At 51.3% G+C, this 17812-nt stretch overlaps 1 protein-coding gene across 1 annotated transcript; it reads right to left on the bottom strand.

Moving 5' to 3' along the window:
* Positions 1-3907: 3907 nt before the first annotated feature.
* On the bottom strand, positions 3908-16058 carry CPN1 (carboxypeptidase N subunit 1). Its single transcript, XM_008934041.3, has 9 exons — positions 15738-16058; positions 12603-12799; positions 11796-11951; positions 11192-11374; positions 9572-9683; positions 8781-8920; positions 8534-8633; positions 6824-6942; positions 3908-4159 (listed from the first exon to the last, which is right to left on the bottom strand). The coding sequence occupies exons 1-9, from the start codon at positions 15958-15960 to the stop codon at positions 4028-4030; spliced, it is 1362 nt and encodes a 453-aa protein (XP_008932289.3). The 5' UTR covers positions 15961-16058; the 3' UTR covers positions 3908-4027.
* Between the last annotated feature and the right edge of the window lie 1754 nt (positions 16059-17812).

Raw genomic sequence — 17812 nt, 5'->3', positions numbered from 1 at the left:
GGGACCCGGCGCGGGGCACGGCAGGCAGCTGCCTGTGCAAACCCTCTTCCACTTCCCCACAGAGCGCTGCCGCCTCGAAGACACCACCGGGGCTCCCCTTCCCCGCTGTTGCCATCCCCTGGGAATCTCTCACTGCCTTGTTGGCCTCAGCTTTGGCAGCAGCTGACGAGTGGGTCTACACTGTCCATCTGGTGCAGGCTCAGCTTTGCTGCTAGCAGCTAGCTTGGCTGCTTAGATACACTGTAAGATCCTGCCAGAGCACCAAGATGGAGAAAAATAGGTCCCCAGCAGAAATCCGTGGCAGGGAGGGCCAGATTGTGTATCACAGAAACAGAGTAGGGCACACTAAATACAGTAGATCCTGCACTGGTTCTCCTGGCAGGCCAAAAAAAAGCCTCCATGCCCCAAAGGACACCATCCCTCAGCAACCCACTGTAAAGCCCAGAGTCTCTCAGCCTCACTGAGTAGTTATCACCGTTTGGCACTTGTTTGTGCATTTAGTTACACTTCTCCATAGCAACCACACAGATCCCAGCTTGACTTGCCACCAGGCAGGAGCGGGGTGCGGAGCACGGTGCACCAACGCTCTCAGAGTCGTGTTGGTACGTGCCCAGGCTGGGCGCTGACTCCACGTCTGCTCTCCCGGGGGGGACCCACACTGCGGGCGTGGTGCGGTGACTTTGGCAGGGGGCCTGAAGCTGCACAGGGAACTGGGTGCTCTCTTCCTCGCAGGTATGGATGCTTGTAGACAGTTTACTGGTGCTGAATAATGGACACCAGCCCCTGCCGCAGGGCTCTAGATGTCGTCTAACTCAAAATTTCTACTGTTCTTGCCTACCGGGGAAAGTTTTGAGCTTTTTTCATTTTCACAATTCCTCCTGCAGCCTTTCAAGTCACTGCCACGATCCACTCTCCTTTGCTGACATCCCTGTCAAAATTGCCCTGCTCTTCTTTATTTGTATTTTGCCTTTTTCTGCTTCCTCCATGCCAACTACAGAAGGCAGAAAGCACCCGCCCTCCTGCTTCTCCCAAGACCCTCACAATTTTGCTTAAAAGAGTTTTGGTTCATTTTACTGGGCTGGGCTTCAGTTTGTTTAAATGTTTTTCCAGCATCTCCTCTCAGAAAGGGTAAAAGAGAATGAAAGAAGGTTTGGAGGCAGGCAGTAAGGATGTTCAGAGATATGGGAACAAACTGTACAGTGAAAAACAGTGTAGGCTGGGACTCTTGAGCTTGGAAGAAGGACACAGGGTGGAGAAGAGGTCTATAAAATCATGAGCGGCCCAGAGAAGATGGGGAGGATTGATTATTTGCTGTGTCTTCTGACGCAAACCTGTAAACCCCTTTTGCCTTGACTGGAGCCTCAAAGGCACAAGAAACCACTGTGCTGCAGGTGTTGTCCAAAGGTTCAGTGCCTTTTCAGCCCACACTTCTTGCTACATTGGGGGCGAAGTTCATGGCACGCCTTTGAGAGGCGTGCTTAAAGAGTCCTGCCTCAGAAATATTTTGTAACCATGTTTTCACGTGGAGAACTCGGCCACCGCCAAGTGGACCTTTACCAAATTGTTCAACAGAAAAATATTTAGAGCTGGGAGGAGAATGAGCTGGATGAATCCCAGCCTAGAGAGAGAGTCCTCCAGAGGGTTGTATCTTGCAGGAACCATCTTGTAGGGAAAAAGGGTTGCCACTGAGACTGTAATTTTTCTGCTGCACTGCCAACTCTACAGCAGCCTGTAAGAGTGAGTGATGAGGCCTCCTGGGTTGGTTGTCCTGTTCTACAGAAGAAATCCCCCTCCCCTGACTCTGCCCTGGAAAGTAAGTGGAATTGAGATGGTCCCGCATTTTCTAGAACCACAAGAGGGCAACATGAGAGCACCCTGCAGCCAGCAAGGCTCAGCAAGGTAACCTGTGACACTGCTGGGATGCAGGTGGCACGGGCAGCTGTGTGTGGGCTCAGCATCACCCTGTCCAGGGACTACCCAGCTGAATTAACCGAGAGCCCTTTCGTTCCTCTCAGCTTCATACAGATCCCCAGAGGTCAGCAGTCAGCTCAGCCAGCAGAGCTAGTGCCGTAGTTGGGGGTAGCAATATCTTCCCACGCAGGGGCTGGACACAAGGTGACAGCAGACCCCTGTGTGCTGCATGGGGCCAGGCCGTGGGACACGGGGTGCTCTCCCTCGTCCTGCCTGCATGTCCACCACGAAATCTTTTGGGTGAACGTGCACTGACATGTGGCTTCAAGCAGGAGGGTCCAGCATCTGCAGTGATGCTGCTCAGCTTGGCCAGTGGAAGAAGTGTTAAACCACATGGAATTTTGAGCATCTCAGCCTCACCATTCTTTTTAATTTTCTTCTGCTACAGGAAAAAAAAAAAAAAAAGATAAAATTGAAGGCTTGGAATTCAGCTTTGGCTGTGACTGCTGAACAGGGCAGTGTCTCCAGCCCACTCTGGCCTCTACAGACCAAAATCACTCAGCCACGATTAAGTGCATTACCATTCCTGGCACTTTGTAGCCTGTGTAATTATTCTGCAAGGGACAGCTTCCTCTGCCTTTACAAGAACTGGCATGACAGAGAAAAAGCTTCTGTTAGCAGGCAGAGCTACAACTGTGTGTGTGCTGCTAATGCTGAAAATGCCATCAGCATCTTGTAGCACAGGCAGAGGAGGAGGTGACAGTGAGGGATGAAATGCAGAATATTGCTTATGCAGAAGGGTGATACAGGTTGCTCTCAAGAAATGAAGAGACATTTGGAAAAGAGGAGGAGCAAAGGGATGTTTGGGGGACACTTTTTGGACAGACTTGAGACAGAGAGACAAACAGTGTAACCAATGGCTGTATGGGGGAGATAGGGATAACCAGCCAAGGAAAAAGAAATCACTGGGGCATGCTGTTTATCCCTCTGGAGTTATTTATTTTCAGTGAAGAATGCTAGAAAGGTTTTGCCTGCTCAAGATATTTTTACCATGGAAATAACCAGCTTCGTTTCTACTCTTGCTTCCACTCCAAACCTGCCTGCACAGCCTAAGCAGCATTTTAAGCCTCAGCCTGTAGTACCCCACCTTACTGAACAATGGATCCTGTCTCTCCTAACCCAATTACAACTCATGTGGCTTATGTGGTACCTGCACAGCACACTGCTGGCATCAAGCATCCACACTTCCCCATTGCACATTGACAGGACCAAGGTTCAGGGTATTTGTCTCAAAGGAACATCAAATAACTTGGCTTGCACTTCTACTCATCATCAATTGTAAAACCTCACATATTTGCTCCTGTGCTCAGACTAATAGTTTGTGTTGGCTGTAGCAGACCCCAGAGCAAACCATCTGGTTTGGGCCTGAAGACATAAGGAGATGGGATCATCTTTGGCTTTTCCAGCATGCATCATTTCAGCCTGTCTGACTACCAATAGTCCAAACCAGCTACTAAAAAGTCCCATCTACACATCAAGACATGACCTTGGACCACCACTTCCCAACGTTGCCAACCAGCAATAGGTGTGCTACATATGGTTCAAACTGTCTTCAGAGATGCTCACATCACTGCCTGCTTTAAAACTGACCTTCCCCTAACTGCAGGGTCTACAGGCAGCAAGTGTCCTTACCTGAGGGAGAAGTGTGGCACTCAAACCCAGAGGACTAGTGCCAGGATTCGTGTGCCCAGGTGAGTGCAGCATACACCAGGGCCTGGGTTCATTATCCCTGGTATGCACTAGTGTCTGGGCTTCTCAAGTGGGCTGTAGCAACTGAGTCCAGGAGTAAAGGGAACAGAGCTCTCTGGGATGGAGTGACTGAAGGAGAAGAACTCAGCACACACAGACACCAGACACACTTCCCAGGGAACTGTAGCCCAGGCCCATTTTGTTGTGAATGACTTCACAATTTGATCAGGGATTAAATACTTCCTTGTTTAATAACCTAATAATGTGGGCTAGTTTCATGCTGGACTGTTGGAAAGTTCACTGTTGGAGTCATCAGCCAGACCTCATGTAAACGGCTTCCCCCAGCTCTCTGCCAAGTGAGCTGTCCTCATCTTTGGGTCCCCCGGCGGGTGGCTCTTGGCACAACTTTCTTCTGAAGGGCTTTGTTGTTCACGCGTGTGCCTGAGGCTTTACGCTCCGGGGGCTTCCTCACCACTTCTTGTTTGAGCTGGAAATGCACCTGGAAAAAGAACGAAAATAACTGTGTGATACCTATTTATATAAGGACTACACCGAATAGCAGTAGAAAAACCCCTCAGCAGGTTTTTCCTAGGAGTTATTTCGCCGTCGACGAACTGTCAGCACCTAAAAACGGACAGTTCATGAAATAACAGTTCATGAAATAACACATTTATTATACAAATTTGTGACAATCTGTGGGGTTTCCTGTGTCTGGAATAGGGTCTAACTGCAAAAACCCCACACTTAAACTATGTAGTGATAATAATAATAATAATACAAAGCATAGGCACACATGCTAAAGCAAAAGCAGCTTACAAAGAATATTAATACCGCAAAACCTAAGCACCCGCCCTAAAGCAAAAGAACTAACAAAGAATAAGTAAAGATTTTAAAGTACTATAGAGCAAAAGTAAAATTAGTGTATGTGTATAAAGCAATTGCTCACCCCAAGGTGTCCCGAGAAGGTGGAGGCTGAAAAGGTAGCCCATTGGTTACCTCCGCAGCGTTGATGGAACTTCTCCCCAGTTTTTGCTTATGTCAAATCTCTTTTTAGACCTTTTTCTTTAGGCAGTTTTTGAGTGGCTATAATTAATAAACTAATTTTGGGGTGATAGACAGATGAAACAGACCTAAGGATCCACTTGCCGAGTTCCAGTCAGCCAGGATGGCAGCCAGGTTGTTCACAAAAAAAGGCTGTGTTATCTCCATATCACTCCTTTCTTCATTTTAATCCTTTTATCAGTTTCTGGGAATATCTCCCCAGGTGAGGGGTTTTTTTTCCAGGAAACCATCAGGAGGGTTTTCTTCCTCTTTTGTGTGGCCTTATCTATCACCTTACACTCTGTAACAGCGGTGCATGTGTGCTGCTGGCTCAGAGGTCTGTAGGACATGCTTCTACCTGACTCTGGGGCCAAGACAAACAATAAGGGGCCTCAGGCAGTGTTAAAGGAACTCAGTTCTTGAAGCAGCTGAAAGCTTTTTTTTTTATTGTGGAAAATGTTGTACAAACAACGAGCGAGCAACATTTCTTATACAGTTGCTCCTGTGGCAATGTGATGTCCTAGGATGATTTGGAAGAGGAGCTGTGAAAGGCAAGGGACTGACCTGTGCTCTTTCTTCACCTTTTCTTGCCAGAAACATAGCATTGCTTTGCATCTCTGTGAATATTTAATACATAGGATGCTTCAGGTCAGAGAGTTCTTTTTCAATTTCAGCTGAATCCTGCTTAATGAGTCTTTCAGCAACCAGTGCTTTCAATAGATGCAGGCAAAAAAAAATTCAGGAAAGAAACCATCATCCACTACAGCCATGCAAGTAGGTACAAGAGGGAGAAGAGGACAACAAGCATGCAAAACACAGCATCAGATAAATGGGGAATGGGGAGGCCATACAGAAAGGTGAAACTGGAATCGGGCTGTATGGGCTTCCTTGGGGAGGGATGGAGTGAACAGCGGGTATGGGAGGTACTGCAGAAATGGGGACAGAAAGGCTGCTGTGAGAGGAGATCTCCAAAAATCAGATCATCAGGGAACAAATCAGTCTTCTACAGTAACACAGTAAAAAGAAAATCTATTTTAAAAAGGAGAGCCAAAGAGCTGGGTGCTTAACCTAGCAAAACAAAGGCTAGGATTGGGCTTGACAGGTCTCTATAAATACACCAGGGAATAAATACCAGAGAAGAAGAGTAGCTATTTAAAGCACAACATTGGCACAAGAACAAATAGGGATAAACTGACCATAAATAAATTTAGGACGAAAATTAGATGGTTTCTAATCCTGAGAAAAGGGCAGTTCTGGAAGAACTTCAGAGGCTGCGCAGAGTGGGATGAAGAGATGGACAGTGGGAGAACAACCACAGAGTATTTACAGCAGAGCCTGACCAGTGTGCATGCAGCGAAGCAAATGATGTGCCAGGATGCCACGGGGGGGTTTCCTGATGGTCCTTAGAGGAGGCTGCATCTGTGGTTCCACCATGTTCACAAGGCAACAGCAGGGGCAGGGATCACCATACACTGTTTTTATAACCAGTTTCTAGTTGTCCAGCCTGCCCTCAGAAAGGTACTGTAGAAGACACAGCAGTGTCAAGAGCACTTCATCTCCCAAAGGTGCTTGGCTGTTCTTTGTTGGCACCCAGTTTCCATCTACCTTGGGTGCTCTCAGCAGAAAGAAAAGCAGACTTCAGCCCCTTGCTATGAGTTTGATAATGTGTTTGGTCCCAGGCAGAATGCAGATGATATCAGAGTGCTGAAACCCAAAAAGCTAGAGGGATAACTAAACCTCAGGGAACATGTGCTATCTCCACATCATCTCATCCTGGAGAGTGCAGAGAATGGAGTGAGAGCTAAAGACCAGCAGTCCCAGCCAGCCAGGGGCTCTCCCTATGGCCAAATGGCAGAGGGACACAGAAGCTGGCATGGCAGCCCAGGGCAGCTGTGAGCCCTCAGTAAGGAACTGAAAGGCACATGGCATTGTCTGCACCTTGATTCCCTCTGTGAGCTGCAAGGAGCCCTGTGTCTGCCAAAGCAGCCAGCCTATAGCCACAGGTAATGCTTGACATCCCATCTCCTTTCTCTGCTGCTCACTAAACATCCCCTACTGCATTTCTTTCTCCCTGGGGTGAAGATATTTTGAGAAACCCTTGTGACTATGCAGCCTGACTCACCAATGAAGGTGCAGCTGGGCCCACTGTTGTTGTCACCGTCTGGGGATGGTACCCCTCTGCAGAGGCTGTGACAGTGTAAGTGCCAGGCAGCAGCAGCCGGAAATAATCCCCCATATCACCTGGAACACAAGGCAGGAAGAGAAAGCACTCAGGATGTTCAGGAAGCAAAGCAAAAGACATTCCAGTTGTTCTTGCTGAGGTACTTCCTCTAGGATGTGTAGCCTTCAAAACCCAGAATTTTTTTCCTAATCTGCTGGCTACTGCAAGGCTGGATTCACTTTGGTACGCTGCAAGTGATGTCTCCTTAGTGCCAAGGAGGACACGTCAGTCTGCAGGTAAATGCCAAGTGACAGGGGACTGTACAGCAGCATTGGCTGTGTCTGTGTAGGGAGCCTGTAAATCTGAGCGCTCACCAGTCAGATGACAGCAGACCTAAGGGCAATCACAGCTCCAGTATGACTCCTTATGCATAACACAATCTCTAATCCCTGTCACACACAGTTTTGCCACATTTGGGTTAGCAGGGTTTTAGCTGCTCATCAGCTCAGCTGCTCCCTGATTCTGCCTGCATAAGAAAGCCCCAGGAGCACTTTGACGGACCATGTACTGGTATACTATGTGTGGCCAGCATGGTTTGCTTCCCAAAGGCACTAGCTGTGAGAAACATGCCTGTGCATCCTTGACCAGAGAGGGCTTAGGAAAGCCTAGGGAAGAAAGAGGCAAGAACAGGGACAGGAGACAACCAACAGTGAGGTAGCACCACATTATGGATCACTTTGACAAATGGAGTATAATCCCATCTATGGAACTAGATGGGTATTGCAAATTGCCTCAGAGTGGATCAGGAAGCACAGCTTCACTGTGAAGGTGGTACAGCCCTGGCACAGAACAGCAGAAAGGCTGTGAAATCACCATCCTTGGTGTCAGTGAGAATTGGCCAGAGGGAGCAATGGCTAATCAGAGCCAATGCTGGGGACAATACTGCTCCAAGAAGGTGGCTGGACAGGAGACCCCAGAGGGCCCTTGGCAGCCAGCTCTTCTGTGATTCTGTGATTTCTTCCACGCTCCCCTTTCCTATGCAGGTTGACATAAGTGCCAAATATTAGAGTGTTACTGAGTCACAGATCTATGGCCAGGAGGAGTTTTGATTATTTTGTAGTCTGACCTCTGAAGAGCTGTAGTATCGGCTATTTCCTGCAGCCAGTCTGTAATGTTTGGTCTGCTTGGAGGAGGGTGTTTGTTGAAAGGAGGTTAAAATTGGACAGCAAAGGAGAAACAACCACAACTTGGATAAGATACAGTGGCACTTCATTCTCAGTCTAAACTTGTCAGGCTTGAACTTTCAGTCTTTTATCTTATTCTGCTGTCATAATATTTCCTATCCATTGTTTCAGCTCTTTGTATATAGTTAGATGCTTGAGTAGATTATCCTCTCAATCATCGCTCTCAGATAAAATAGGAGCTGAGTTTCTGAAGTCCTTTACCATAAGGTTTGCATTCTAGTTCTTGCCTCTGTCTTCCCTAGGCTTTCCTAAGCCCTCTCTGGTCAAGGATGCACAGGCATATTTTTCACAGCTAGTGTCTTTGGGAAACAAACCATGCTGGCCACACATATTATAGCCTCACCTGCTAACCTCCACCCACATATCCAGATAGCCTCCAAGAGGCTATATTTAAAAAAGACAGAACACAAGGGGACCAGCAACCCACCAGAGGTGATGTCATGGCTGATTCCCTGGACGGAAATCACTGCTCCTGCAATGCCGTTGTTGTTCTCGTCTGACACCAGCCCTTTGATGCCCTGGTGAACCTGCAGGGAGGGACACAGACTGATGGGTCAAGAGCCCTCCTTTGCTCAAGAAGGTATTGCATCCACTCCTAGTTCCTACTGGTCCCCTATCACCAGGGCCCTCAGGGACCTGCAGGAAAGGTGAAGGTCTCAGGACTGCCCCCTTACCTCTTCAATGAAAGCAACAAGGGCCTCTCGGTTGGCCATCCACTGCCGCTCCAGGTCCTCCTCGGGGGGAAACTTGTTGCAGCTCAGCTCCAGGGTGATTTCAAAGCAGTTGGTGTAGAGGTAATTGAAGTCCTGCATGCCTGAAAGAGAAGAAAAGCCTGTGGCCAGGGCAAGGCCCCCTTCCTTCCCCATTCCCATGTCCCAGTCATCCTGGCCCCTGTCTTTCTTCAACCAGAACCATCCCACTCTTCTTTAGGCCACAGGAGCAACCTCCTCCCTCCATGACAGTGTGACTAGAGCCTCCCCCCCCATGCAGCCCTCCCCCTGTGGCTGCCCAACTCTCTCTTTCAGTTGGATCATTCACCACTCTGCCTTCAGAAGATCAGGGAGGTTGGGTACCACAGGTGCCTCTGTCCAGTTCCTCTTCAATCTTCTTTCTAGCCTAAAGTGTTGATTTTGTTGTCTTCCCTTTGGTCAGTTGTGGGTTTTGATGGAGTTATGCTGTAGCATTTTCAAATACACTAACAGATTAATGCTTCCTTTGTCCAGCAGCACACAGCAGGTCTCTGCAGACCTTGACTATTTCTTTGGTTCTTTCTCAAGCCACTTCCAGTATTCCCAAGCCATTTCCTGGTCTGAGATGCAGACACCAGAATGGTGTCTAGTAATGGGCACAGTGCTATTGCCACACTCCTTCCCCAACACATTCTATCCTGAGGTTTGTTGTCTATCCCTTCACCTCTCTTCAGGTCAACACTGCTGTGGGTGGTGCTCACCTGCCCAGCCCTTACCTTTGCTGAGCGAGTACCAGGATGCCCCATTCGTGATGCCATCGGCAAAGTAATCCCCGCAGTTCCAGCCACGGTGCATCCAGCCGTGGGCGTACGAGTAGGTCTTGGCCAGCTAGAGGGAGAGCAGCCACGGGTCACTGCTCCAGCCCCATGTGGCTGGGGAACCTGCCTGGCTCTGGACAAAACATGCTCCCTCCTGCACAGGCTTCACTGAGGAGCGTGGGAGGGAAGTCAGACAGGAGACAGCTCTTGCATTTTACTGCCACGAAATACAACACAAGGTGTCCAGGACCTCTACAAAATGTAGGCAGATGAAGGCAGAGGAGGAGCAGTATTCTGGTAAGCTGGAAGCTTGCTGATGTCACACGTGGCTTCTGCCCTGCTCCCACTGAGAAGAGGGGGAACAGAGGGCACTGGGCCCATGAAGGGACACTCAGCCCCATTGATGCTGGGCCCCACACAGTAAACGGCACTAACAGGGGAAGAAAACAGGCGAAGAAAACTAACCAGTCCTGATGCAAATACCATATAAATCAGGGGAATTTGGATTAGGAAAGAGTTTGGACAACTTCTTGTTCTAGCAACCACTTCTTTATTGCCCTTATTACAATTACTGCTTATTTTTAGACACAAAGGCAGAGCTAAAACTGGGCTGCTGCATCCAAAGCCAGTCCTTTGCATAGGACACAGTTTAAGAGAGACTGGTATTTTCATTTTCTAATGCAAACTCTATATCCTTGTATTATGGTGTTATGGTGTAATCTCATTCTTTCAGCAAGAAAACAGTTACTTCTCTACATTTCTGACTTCTGAGGCTATGTGGGTATCATTAGCCAACGCCCCAGACTGCAGTCTCTTTACATCTGGATCTGAGCACAGTTGTGATCCCAGGAGGTCCTGGCAAGCCCCTGCATAGATTCTGCTTCCAGAGAATGCGGAACTCCAACTCAGACTTATTTTTCTCATTAACTGTTCTGACGCAGACTTGCTTTTTTCTTGTGCTGGGTATTTCCTAATGGAAACAGTGACTGAAGGCATTGTTTTCTGGGATAATGGAGGAAAAACCACAGGCTGCAGCTAGTGCTAACAGGATCAGCAGCACAGACTGATGCATGTCCTCATGTCTGCTTATGCTCCTGGTACTCTTGCTGTCTTGTATTTCTTGTTCTTCACCACCTGCAAGCCCCTGCTGGGCACTCATCCTCCTTATCCTGCTCTCAGCAGATCCCCAGCCAGACCCTGCAACATCTCTAGGAAAAAAATCCTATGCATGCTATGATGGAGTGGCAAAGCTGGGGGCAGGCTCCAGCTCTGGAAGAGCAGGTTGGTATTGAAGACATCAGTGGTACTGGGGTTATGGGGAACCCAAGCGCAGCACAGACAAGGAAGGTGCTCCTGAGGGTTAAAACTGGCCTGTCCTTTTGGTGGGACCAGCTCACAGTGGGACTGCCCTGAACCTGGCTCATGAGTTGATGGCTGGCAGAAATGCCGGAGTCTGCTAATGGTTCATTCCAACACGTTTCTTGGCTCAGCTCCTGCATGACGCAGCGGCCAGAGACTCCTATCCAGCTCTCACACACTGCACCCTGCCAGGGAATGCCCTCACGTGGCTGTGCTCACCTTCTGAAACAACTTGTCATCAGGGGTAGGTGTGTTGACCGTGCGCCGGTGGCTCCTGAACCGCTGATCTTGAGACTTGTCATAGGGGTAATTTGCTACCACTGCTCCACCGTGCAGATTGGCTGAGAGCACAAAGTTGTAGCTACTGATCCACTGGATCACAGCCAATGTCTCTGGCTCCACCTGTGAGGAGAAGAGAGAAGAGCTCGGTTACCTCTGGGCCAGCTGCTGCTCCATGCTGGGCTGCGGTGTGATCGGTCATATCAGACCCTGTCCTGCAATGTGTCTGCTGCAGCCCTTGCAGCTTCCTCTGTTCTCCACCACTTGACCTGATACACAGAGCAGGCTCCTCCTGTGCATATCCTGCAACAGCTGTCCCAGAACAACCCCAAAACCTGAGACACAGGCATTAGCTAGCATGTGCTGTGATGCCGGCCCCTCCTCCTGGCAGAGGTGCAAGCTGTGATATAGGACCAGGATTATATAATTTCTCTGCATGCAGAAGGCTTAGAGAAGGAGTCAAGTACCATGCAAGCCAAATGACAGTGTATTTGCTTGCATGCTGAGGCACTCTAAAAGCTCTTACAGCTTCCCAGACTAGTACCTGGCTTTTCCAGTTGTCAGGCAGTGGGATGTGGTGATTTGGCCCGCTGATTTCCCTGCTGTAGTACATGAGTGTGTTGAGGTCAGGGAAGTTGCGGTTCAAGTCCACTCCATTGGCATTGTTCCTCCCTGTCAAGTACCCGTTGCTGTCTGGGCCCTGCAGGGCAAAGGTGCATCACAGGGGTGAGTACAGGGTGGGTGCAGGCAGGTTGGGTGTCAGAAAGGCAGGGGCTGGCCACTGTAATAGCACTTCAGTGCCTTTGAGTCACATCCCATCTTATTGCTGGCAGGACAATAAAGAATATTGGTACTGACAGGCAAAGTCAGTAACAATATCTTCATTTTCCAGGGTGACAGAGACAAATAAACAATTTGCCTTAACTGAAAGAGCCATGGATATCTCCCTGAAGTCTAGCAGTACAAAGAAACTGGTGAAGATTTGTGGGAGGACTAGGGGGCTTACTCCTCCCCCATCTCTCATGGCCCCTGCCTGCTCATCAGCTGCCACTTCCCTAGTCTGGGGCAGGGGATTTGCAGTGGCCCTCCTGTGACAAATAACTTCTAAGGAGAGTAAGATAGTGTAGGAAGTCTCCTCCAATCAGCTTCCAAGGTCACCTGTGGCAGGACACACAGTGCAAGCCCTTGGCATGGGAGGTGAGAAGCAGCGACACCAGCTGAGGGGACAAATTTGGCAGGGCATGAAGAAGAAGCATGCCTGCTCCTCCTAACTGTGGGGAAGGGTATCCCACAGGGATTGGAAGGGTTTTCTGCCCCCACCCAGCTGGAGAAGGCAATCGCTGCCTGGTACCTGCTTGGCAGCCACTTCGTACCCGTCGGGGTTCATGGAGGGCATGATGTGGATGCGCGTGTCATGGATGAGGCGGGTGATCCGCTCGTTCCCCCGGCGGTACTCCTCGCACAGGAACTCAGAGAGCTGCAGCAGCAGCTCACGGCCCAGCACCTCGTTCCCATGCATGTTTCCAACATACTTGAACTCTGGCTCCACTGGAGAGAGCAAGAGAGTGACAACATCAGCCAGTGCAGGGACAGGGGCGGAAGAGCAAATTCCTACCACAGGGAGCCCCAGGCAGACACCCAGTAAATGGTGGGAAATTACCCTTTCCCTTGGAAAATGCAAACCTCTGCAAGGGAGAGTGGCACAGTTCTCATATGGGCTCCCCTCTGTCTTGCCACAGCAAGTGGGAGCAGTTCAGGCTCCTCACCAGGTTGGTTTGGGCCTTTGGACCACACAAGAGGAGTATTTGCAGGTGGTTTCATCTTAGACTGGGGAGAGACAGCACAGAGGGACCAGGGAGCATTGGCAGGATTGCTGCCACCCTGAGCCCTGGGGTGCCAGGGCCTCACAGCAATGTTGTGGGTGGCAGTGGAGGGAACAGGCCATTTCTCTAAATAAAAAAAAAACTTCTTTAAGGAGTTTTTCATTACTTGTCAGGATAATACCAATTCCTGGCTTGGGGTGAGATGTGCTCTTTCACTGGAAGAGCAGAGTCACCTCTGACTGCTGTCATCAGCCTTGACTCCCGTGCTGATGGGAGGCAGCAGTGGTTTCCTCTCTCCCTCCCCTTTACCTACCTCCAAGGTCAAGGTTTAGGGCCTTCCTCACCCTCAAGGGACAAGAACCTGGAGAAAGCCTCAGCAGCTGAGTTGAATATGAATCAAACTGTCCCTCAGGTAGCTCCAATAGGAGCAAAATAGTCTCTTACCACCGACTTTTCTAAAATAAGATCTCAAAATACAGACTTGGAGACCACAGACTGTGCCCAGAGCAGGACTTGCTGCTTTGCTGAAGGAGAGGTAAGACACATGAGGGATGGGTTATGCTTTCCCAGAGGGTCTTTTTAAAGTAGTTACTTGTGGGAAAATAAAATGTCAAATTGAAGGCTAGAGTCAGCGTGGTAGGATGAGAGACACCAGGGGAAGTCATTTATAAAGGGAGCCTGACTGTCACATGGCAAGGTCAGGAAATAAAAAGGGTGTTGTTACAAATGTTGGCTTGCCAGAGCTTGAGACTCCCATTGAACGGTGAGTTTTCTGGCCACCAGCAGGGATCAGACTTGCAGTGGCAGAATGCAGCCTTGCTTCCATGTATGTTGTCCATGAGGATCCCTGGGGTACAAGGCATCACAGCTCCACATTGGGAGCTGCTGCTTGCAAAAGCCCCTGCACCTTTGCTGCACAGGGAGGAGACACCACATCCAAAAGAAACATCTAATTCTGACTAAAGATTTTGCTTTTGACGAATCTTTTGATTGCTGTGTCTCAGCGCAAGATACCAGAAGTGGGCAACATATTTTGACCTTGTTAGATTTCAGGGACATGAGAACTGATTTAATTAGATAATTCAGTTACTAAAAATATAGAAAAATCCTGGGCATATGTGCAGCCTTTAAAAAAAATAAAGTCTCAGCAGGGATTCTCTGTTTTGTTTGAGTCTGCAGCAGGACTTGTCAGCCTTTTTCAGTATGCAAACGGCTAGTCTTTATGCACATGGATACACAAGCCCTAATTAGTGCATGTAAACCCATTGACTCTAGGCTTACTTTTTGGAGTTACTTTCCATGTCCTTTAAGGAAATCCACAGTTTCCCAAATTCCTTGTGCTACAAGCTGAAAGTGACAGCCTGAGGGTGGCCAGGTTCATGCTGCCTGCCTGGGGCAGGGGAAATCTGAGTCTGGGCCTTTTCAGCTGCTCTCTTGTGGTTCTGCAAGTGTAAAATCCAGTAGTGCATTGCCAGTGCCCTTTGCCCACTCCTTGCATTGAATCAGCCCTTGATGCACTGTAGAGGTGCCCCCGGTGTCCTCAGCAGGTTTCCCTGTCAAGAAGCCAAACAGGGCTGTCGCAGAGGTGGTCAGGGTGGGAAGTCTCCCATCTCACCTCCTGGTACCTCTGAAGATGATACTCTGGGCCGCAGGAGTGGAGCAGCATGCTCCCAGTGCAGTGCGTCCTTGGGCAAGCTGCTGCTAGGCATGGGGTGCTGTGGGGTTTGTGGGGCTGCTCCACTGAGGGAGGTACAGGTTCAGGTTCTGCTCACCCCTACAGCACTGCTGGCAGTTTTCCATGTGACTAATCTGCTTGGACTTGTTGGCCCCCGCATTTAACCACATCAACCGGGATTTGAAAAGGCAAAAGATCGTGCAAAAAGTAGGCAGAGCTCTATCCTTATCTGCAGCCCAGGGGCACCAGGCAGGGATGCGAGGGAGTCCTGTGTGCAGCCACCCAGCCTGGAGAGCCAGCTGGTCCCCTTAGCCACCTGGGGCACTTAGCTGTCAGCAAGGTCTGGCTAGGCAGCGTCTCCACGCTACAGGCAGCAGCTCAAGGGGCCATTGCTGCCAAGGTTCCACAGGGCCACGTGGCAGCAGGTGGAGATCCCTGAGAACAGCCTGTCACTGGGGCTGCACAGCCCACGGGGCTGGCAGGGCTCTGGGAGCCCAGCGCCTGCTCTGCCAGGGTGCCTGCTCTGTCCTCCCGGCTTTGCGGTCTGGAGGACGAAAGCAGGAACTGTTCCCTATCAATACCCAGCAGCAAAGGGCAGAGGGTGGGTGCTGCCTCTCCTTGCCTGAGCAACACTGTTTTGGGAGGGAGAGGGTGGCAGGGCAGGTGGGGTGCTGGGATAGACTCGCTTGGTTTCTCGCATTAGCTTGCGCTGAAAACTCAGCGCTCCGTCCAAAGTGCGCGCCCGGGCCGCGCTGCAGCTGCAGCTCACGCAAGCACAGTGCAGGCGTGCGGGCAGGGCGTGCGCGCCCCTGGGCCGGCTGCGGGGTCTCCGCTGGAGACGGCACTGCCCGACACCTGGGCGTTGCCAGGAGTCCTGCCTGGACAGGGAGATACCCCCCACCCAGTGCCCCAGCAGCGCCGCGTGGCAGGGAGCATGGCAGTGAAGCCCGTCCTCTCGGAGCCGCTGTCCCCATCCCCCCGTACTTACGGGGCTCGTGCACGCCCGGGGAGTCGCTGAACTCCAGCACGTAGAGGTGTCGGCCCTCGACACTGCGGCCGATGCTGTAGATGCGGGTGACGTAGGGGCACTGGCTCTGCACGCGGAACAGGGCCTGCACCAGCTCCTCGTAGCGATGGTGGAGGAAGCTGAGGGCGGCCGCCCCCTCGAGCAGGAGCAGGGCTCCCACCAGGGGCCGCAGCCACCGCGCCATCCTCCCGCGGCGCCGGGCGGCCCGGACCAGCTCCCAGCCCCGGCTCCCTCCCAGCCGTGAGCTTAAAGTGCAAACTCCAACCAGCTTTTTCCAGCTGCCGAATGCCAGCCCCCTGCACCTGCGGGGGGCGGCGGGAGCGGGGCGCGCCGGGGCCCCGCGGCGCAGGAATGCTCCCCCGCCTGCCTTGCCCGCCGGCGAGCCCGTTCACAGCCGGGGAAGAAGTTTCCCCGCTCCAGCTCAACTTATTAACCGGACAGCAAACAGGCCCCGCCGCAGCCACTGGCTGTCACCGCAGAAGAAGCGCAGGCTGGAAACTGGCTGCGGAGGGCGTCGGGGCTGCCAAGCGCACGGGAGCGGGCGGGCGGGGAGAGGAGAGGGGGCGGCGGGCGGGGGATGCCGTCGCCGAGTCCTCTCGTGGGGCAAGAGCCGAGCGCGTGGGGATGGCGCCAGGGCGGCCTCACTGGCCGCACGACTCCCCGCAGCCCTGCCCGGCCCCTGCCTGCCCGGCGCGGGCAGCTCCCGCAGCTCCTCCCCGGGGTCCGTCCCCGGCTCCGCGCCGCGCCTCCTCTCCTGCCCCATCTCCTGAGGAAGCGGAGGAGGCACCGCCGCGGGCTTCGCGGATCAGTCCGATCCTCTGCCCCAGTCCCGCTCACCCGGCTGCTCCCGGGATAAACAGGCAGGGACCGCATCGCCCTCCGCACAGCCACCAGCCCAAACTGCCGAGCTAGGACGGGGCGGGGGGAGGACAGAGCAACGTGGGGGGTGATGCAGGAGTTGTCTGCTGAGCAGACAGCACGGAGTGCTCCACTCGGTGGTCTGGTATCGCCCTGCTCTGCTCTGGGAGCGGGCATGGGCAAGAACTCCAGTAGGCACTGAGAAGCAGGAGATTGCTCAATGGCATAAAGACAGATGAAAATGCCCTGCTGTCTGCTAACAAAGAGTTGCAAACTGTTTCTGGGTGCGGGGGAAGCTGGTTCCTCTCTACCTCTCTGCCACCCTTGTCCCAGCGGCTGACAGACACCTCAGGGTGCCTGTGCTCTGCCTGCAGACAGCGCAGTTGCGGGAGGCAACTTTGCTTTGCAGCCTTGCCCCACGAGGCTAGGACTCCAGCAGCTTAGCAGCTCTCACAGACATCTTCATTAGGACAGCCCTGACACAGCCCAAAAACATTTACCATCACAGCTGGACAGGCCACGAGAAAGGCTCCCTTTGGTAACATGCTATTCTGCTCTGCACAGGCCATGCTGGAAAGGAGCTCATCCTGCCATTAGCAATGGGCTTCTCAGTGCCATGCCAAACATTTACCTTCCCTTCAACGTTGAGGTGGATCCATACAGCATTGCTCCTAACTCTGTCTGCTCTAGCTGCCTTTTCCCCCAGCAAAGCAACCTCTACCAGTGCTGCCCACACCACTGCTTTCCTACCCGTTCTCCACATCAGCTTTGTGCTGCCAACTGGCTTTCTACCTCAGTTTTCCAGGAAGAGCAGTGGTAAAAACAGGGAATCCCTGTTGATAGCCTCTAATGCAAATAGTACAGGCTGGTGGGCAAAGCACATGGCTTGCCTGCTCATGGCTTGGCTTACTAAGACTTTCCAACTTCGACTTTCTTCTGCCCCAAGCCCTACTATATTTTCCAATATATATATACTTCTTATATATATATACACCTATATATTTTCCTATATACTATATATATACACTATACTTTCCCTCCTTATCCCTGTGCCTTCTTGGTCTTCTGCTCCATCTGCACAGGTTCCCTCCTCCTGCTGTTTTTGAAAAAGTAACCTTCTGAAGACATGACCAGAAAAAGAAAAAAATATTATACGCATATAAAGACAGCAGTAACCA

The sequence above is a fragment of the Manacus vitellinus genome, unplaced genomic scaffold, assembly GCF_001715985.3.
Source record: "Manacus vitellinus isolate BGI_N305 unplaced genomic scaffold, ASM171598v3 scaffold_15_pilon, whole genome shotgun sequence".
NCBI classification, from domain to species: domain Eukaryota; kingdom Metazoa; phylum Chordata; class Aves; order Passeriformes; family Pipridae; genus Manacus; species Manacus vitellinus.
Note: the sequence above shows the minus strand (reverse complement) of the source record. Positions and strands in the feature narration are given on the sequence as shown.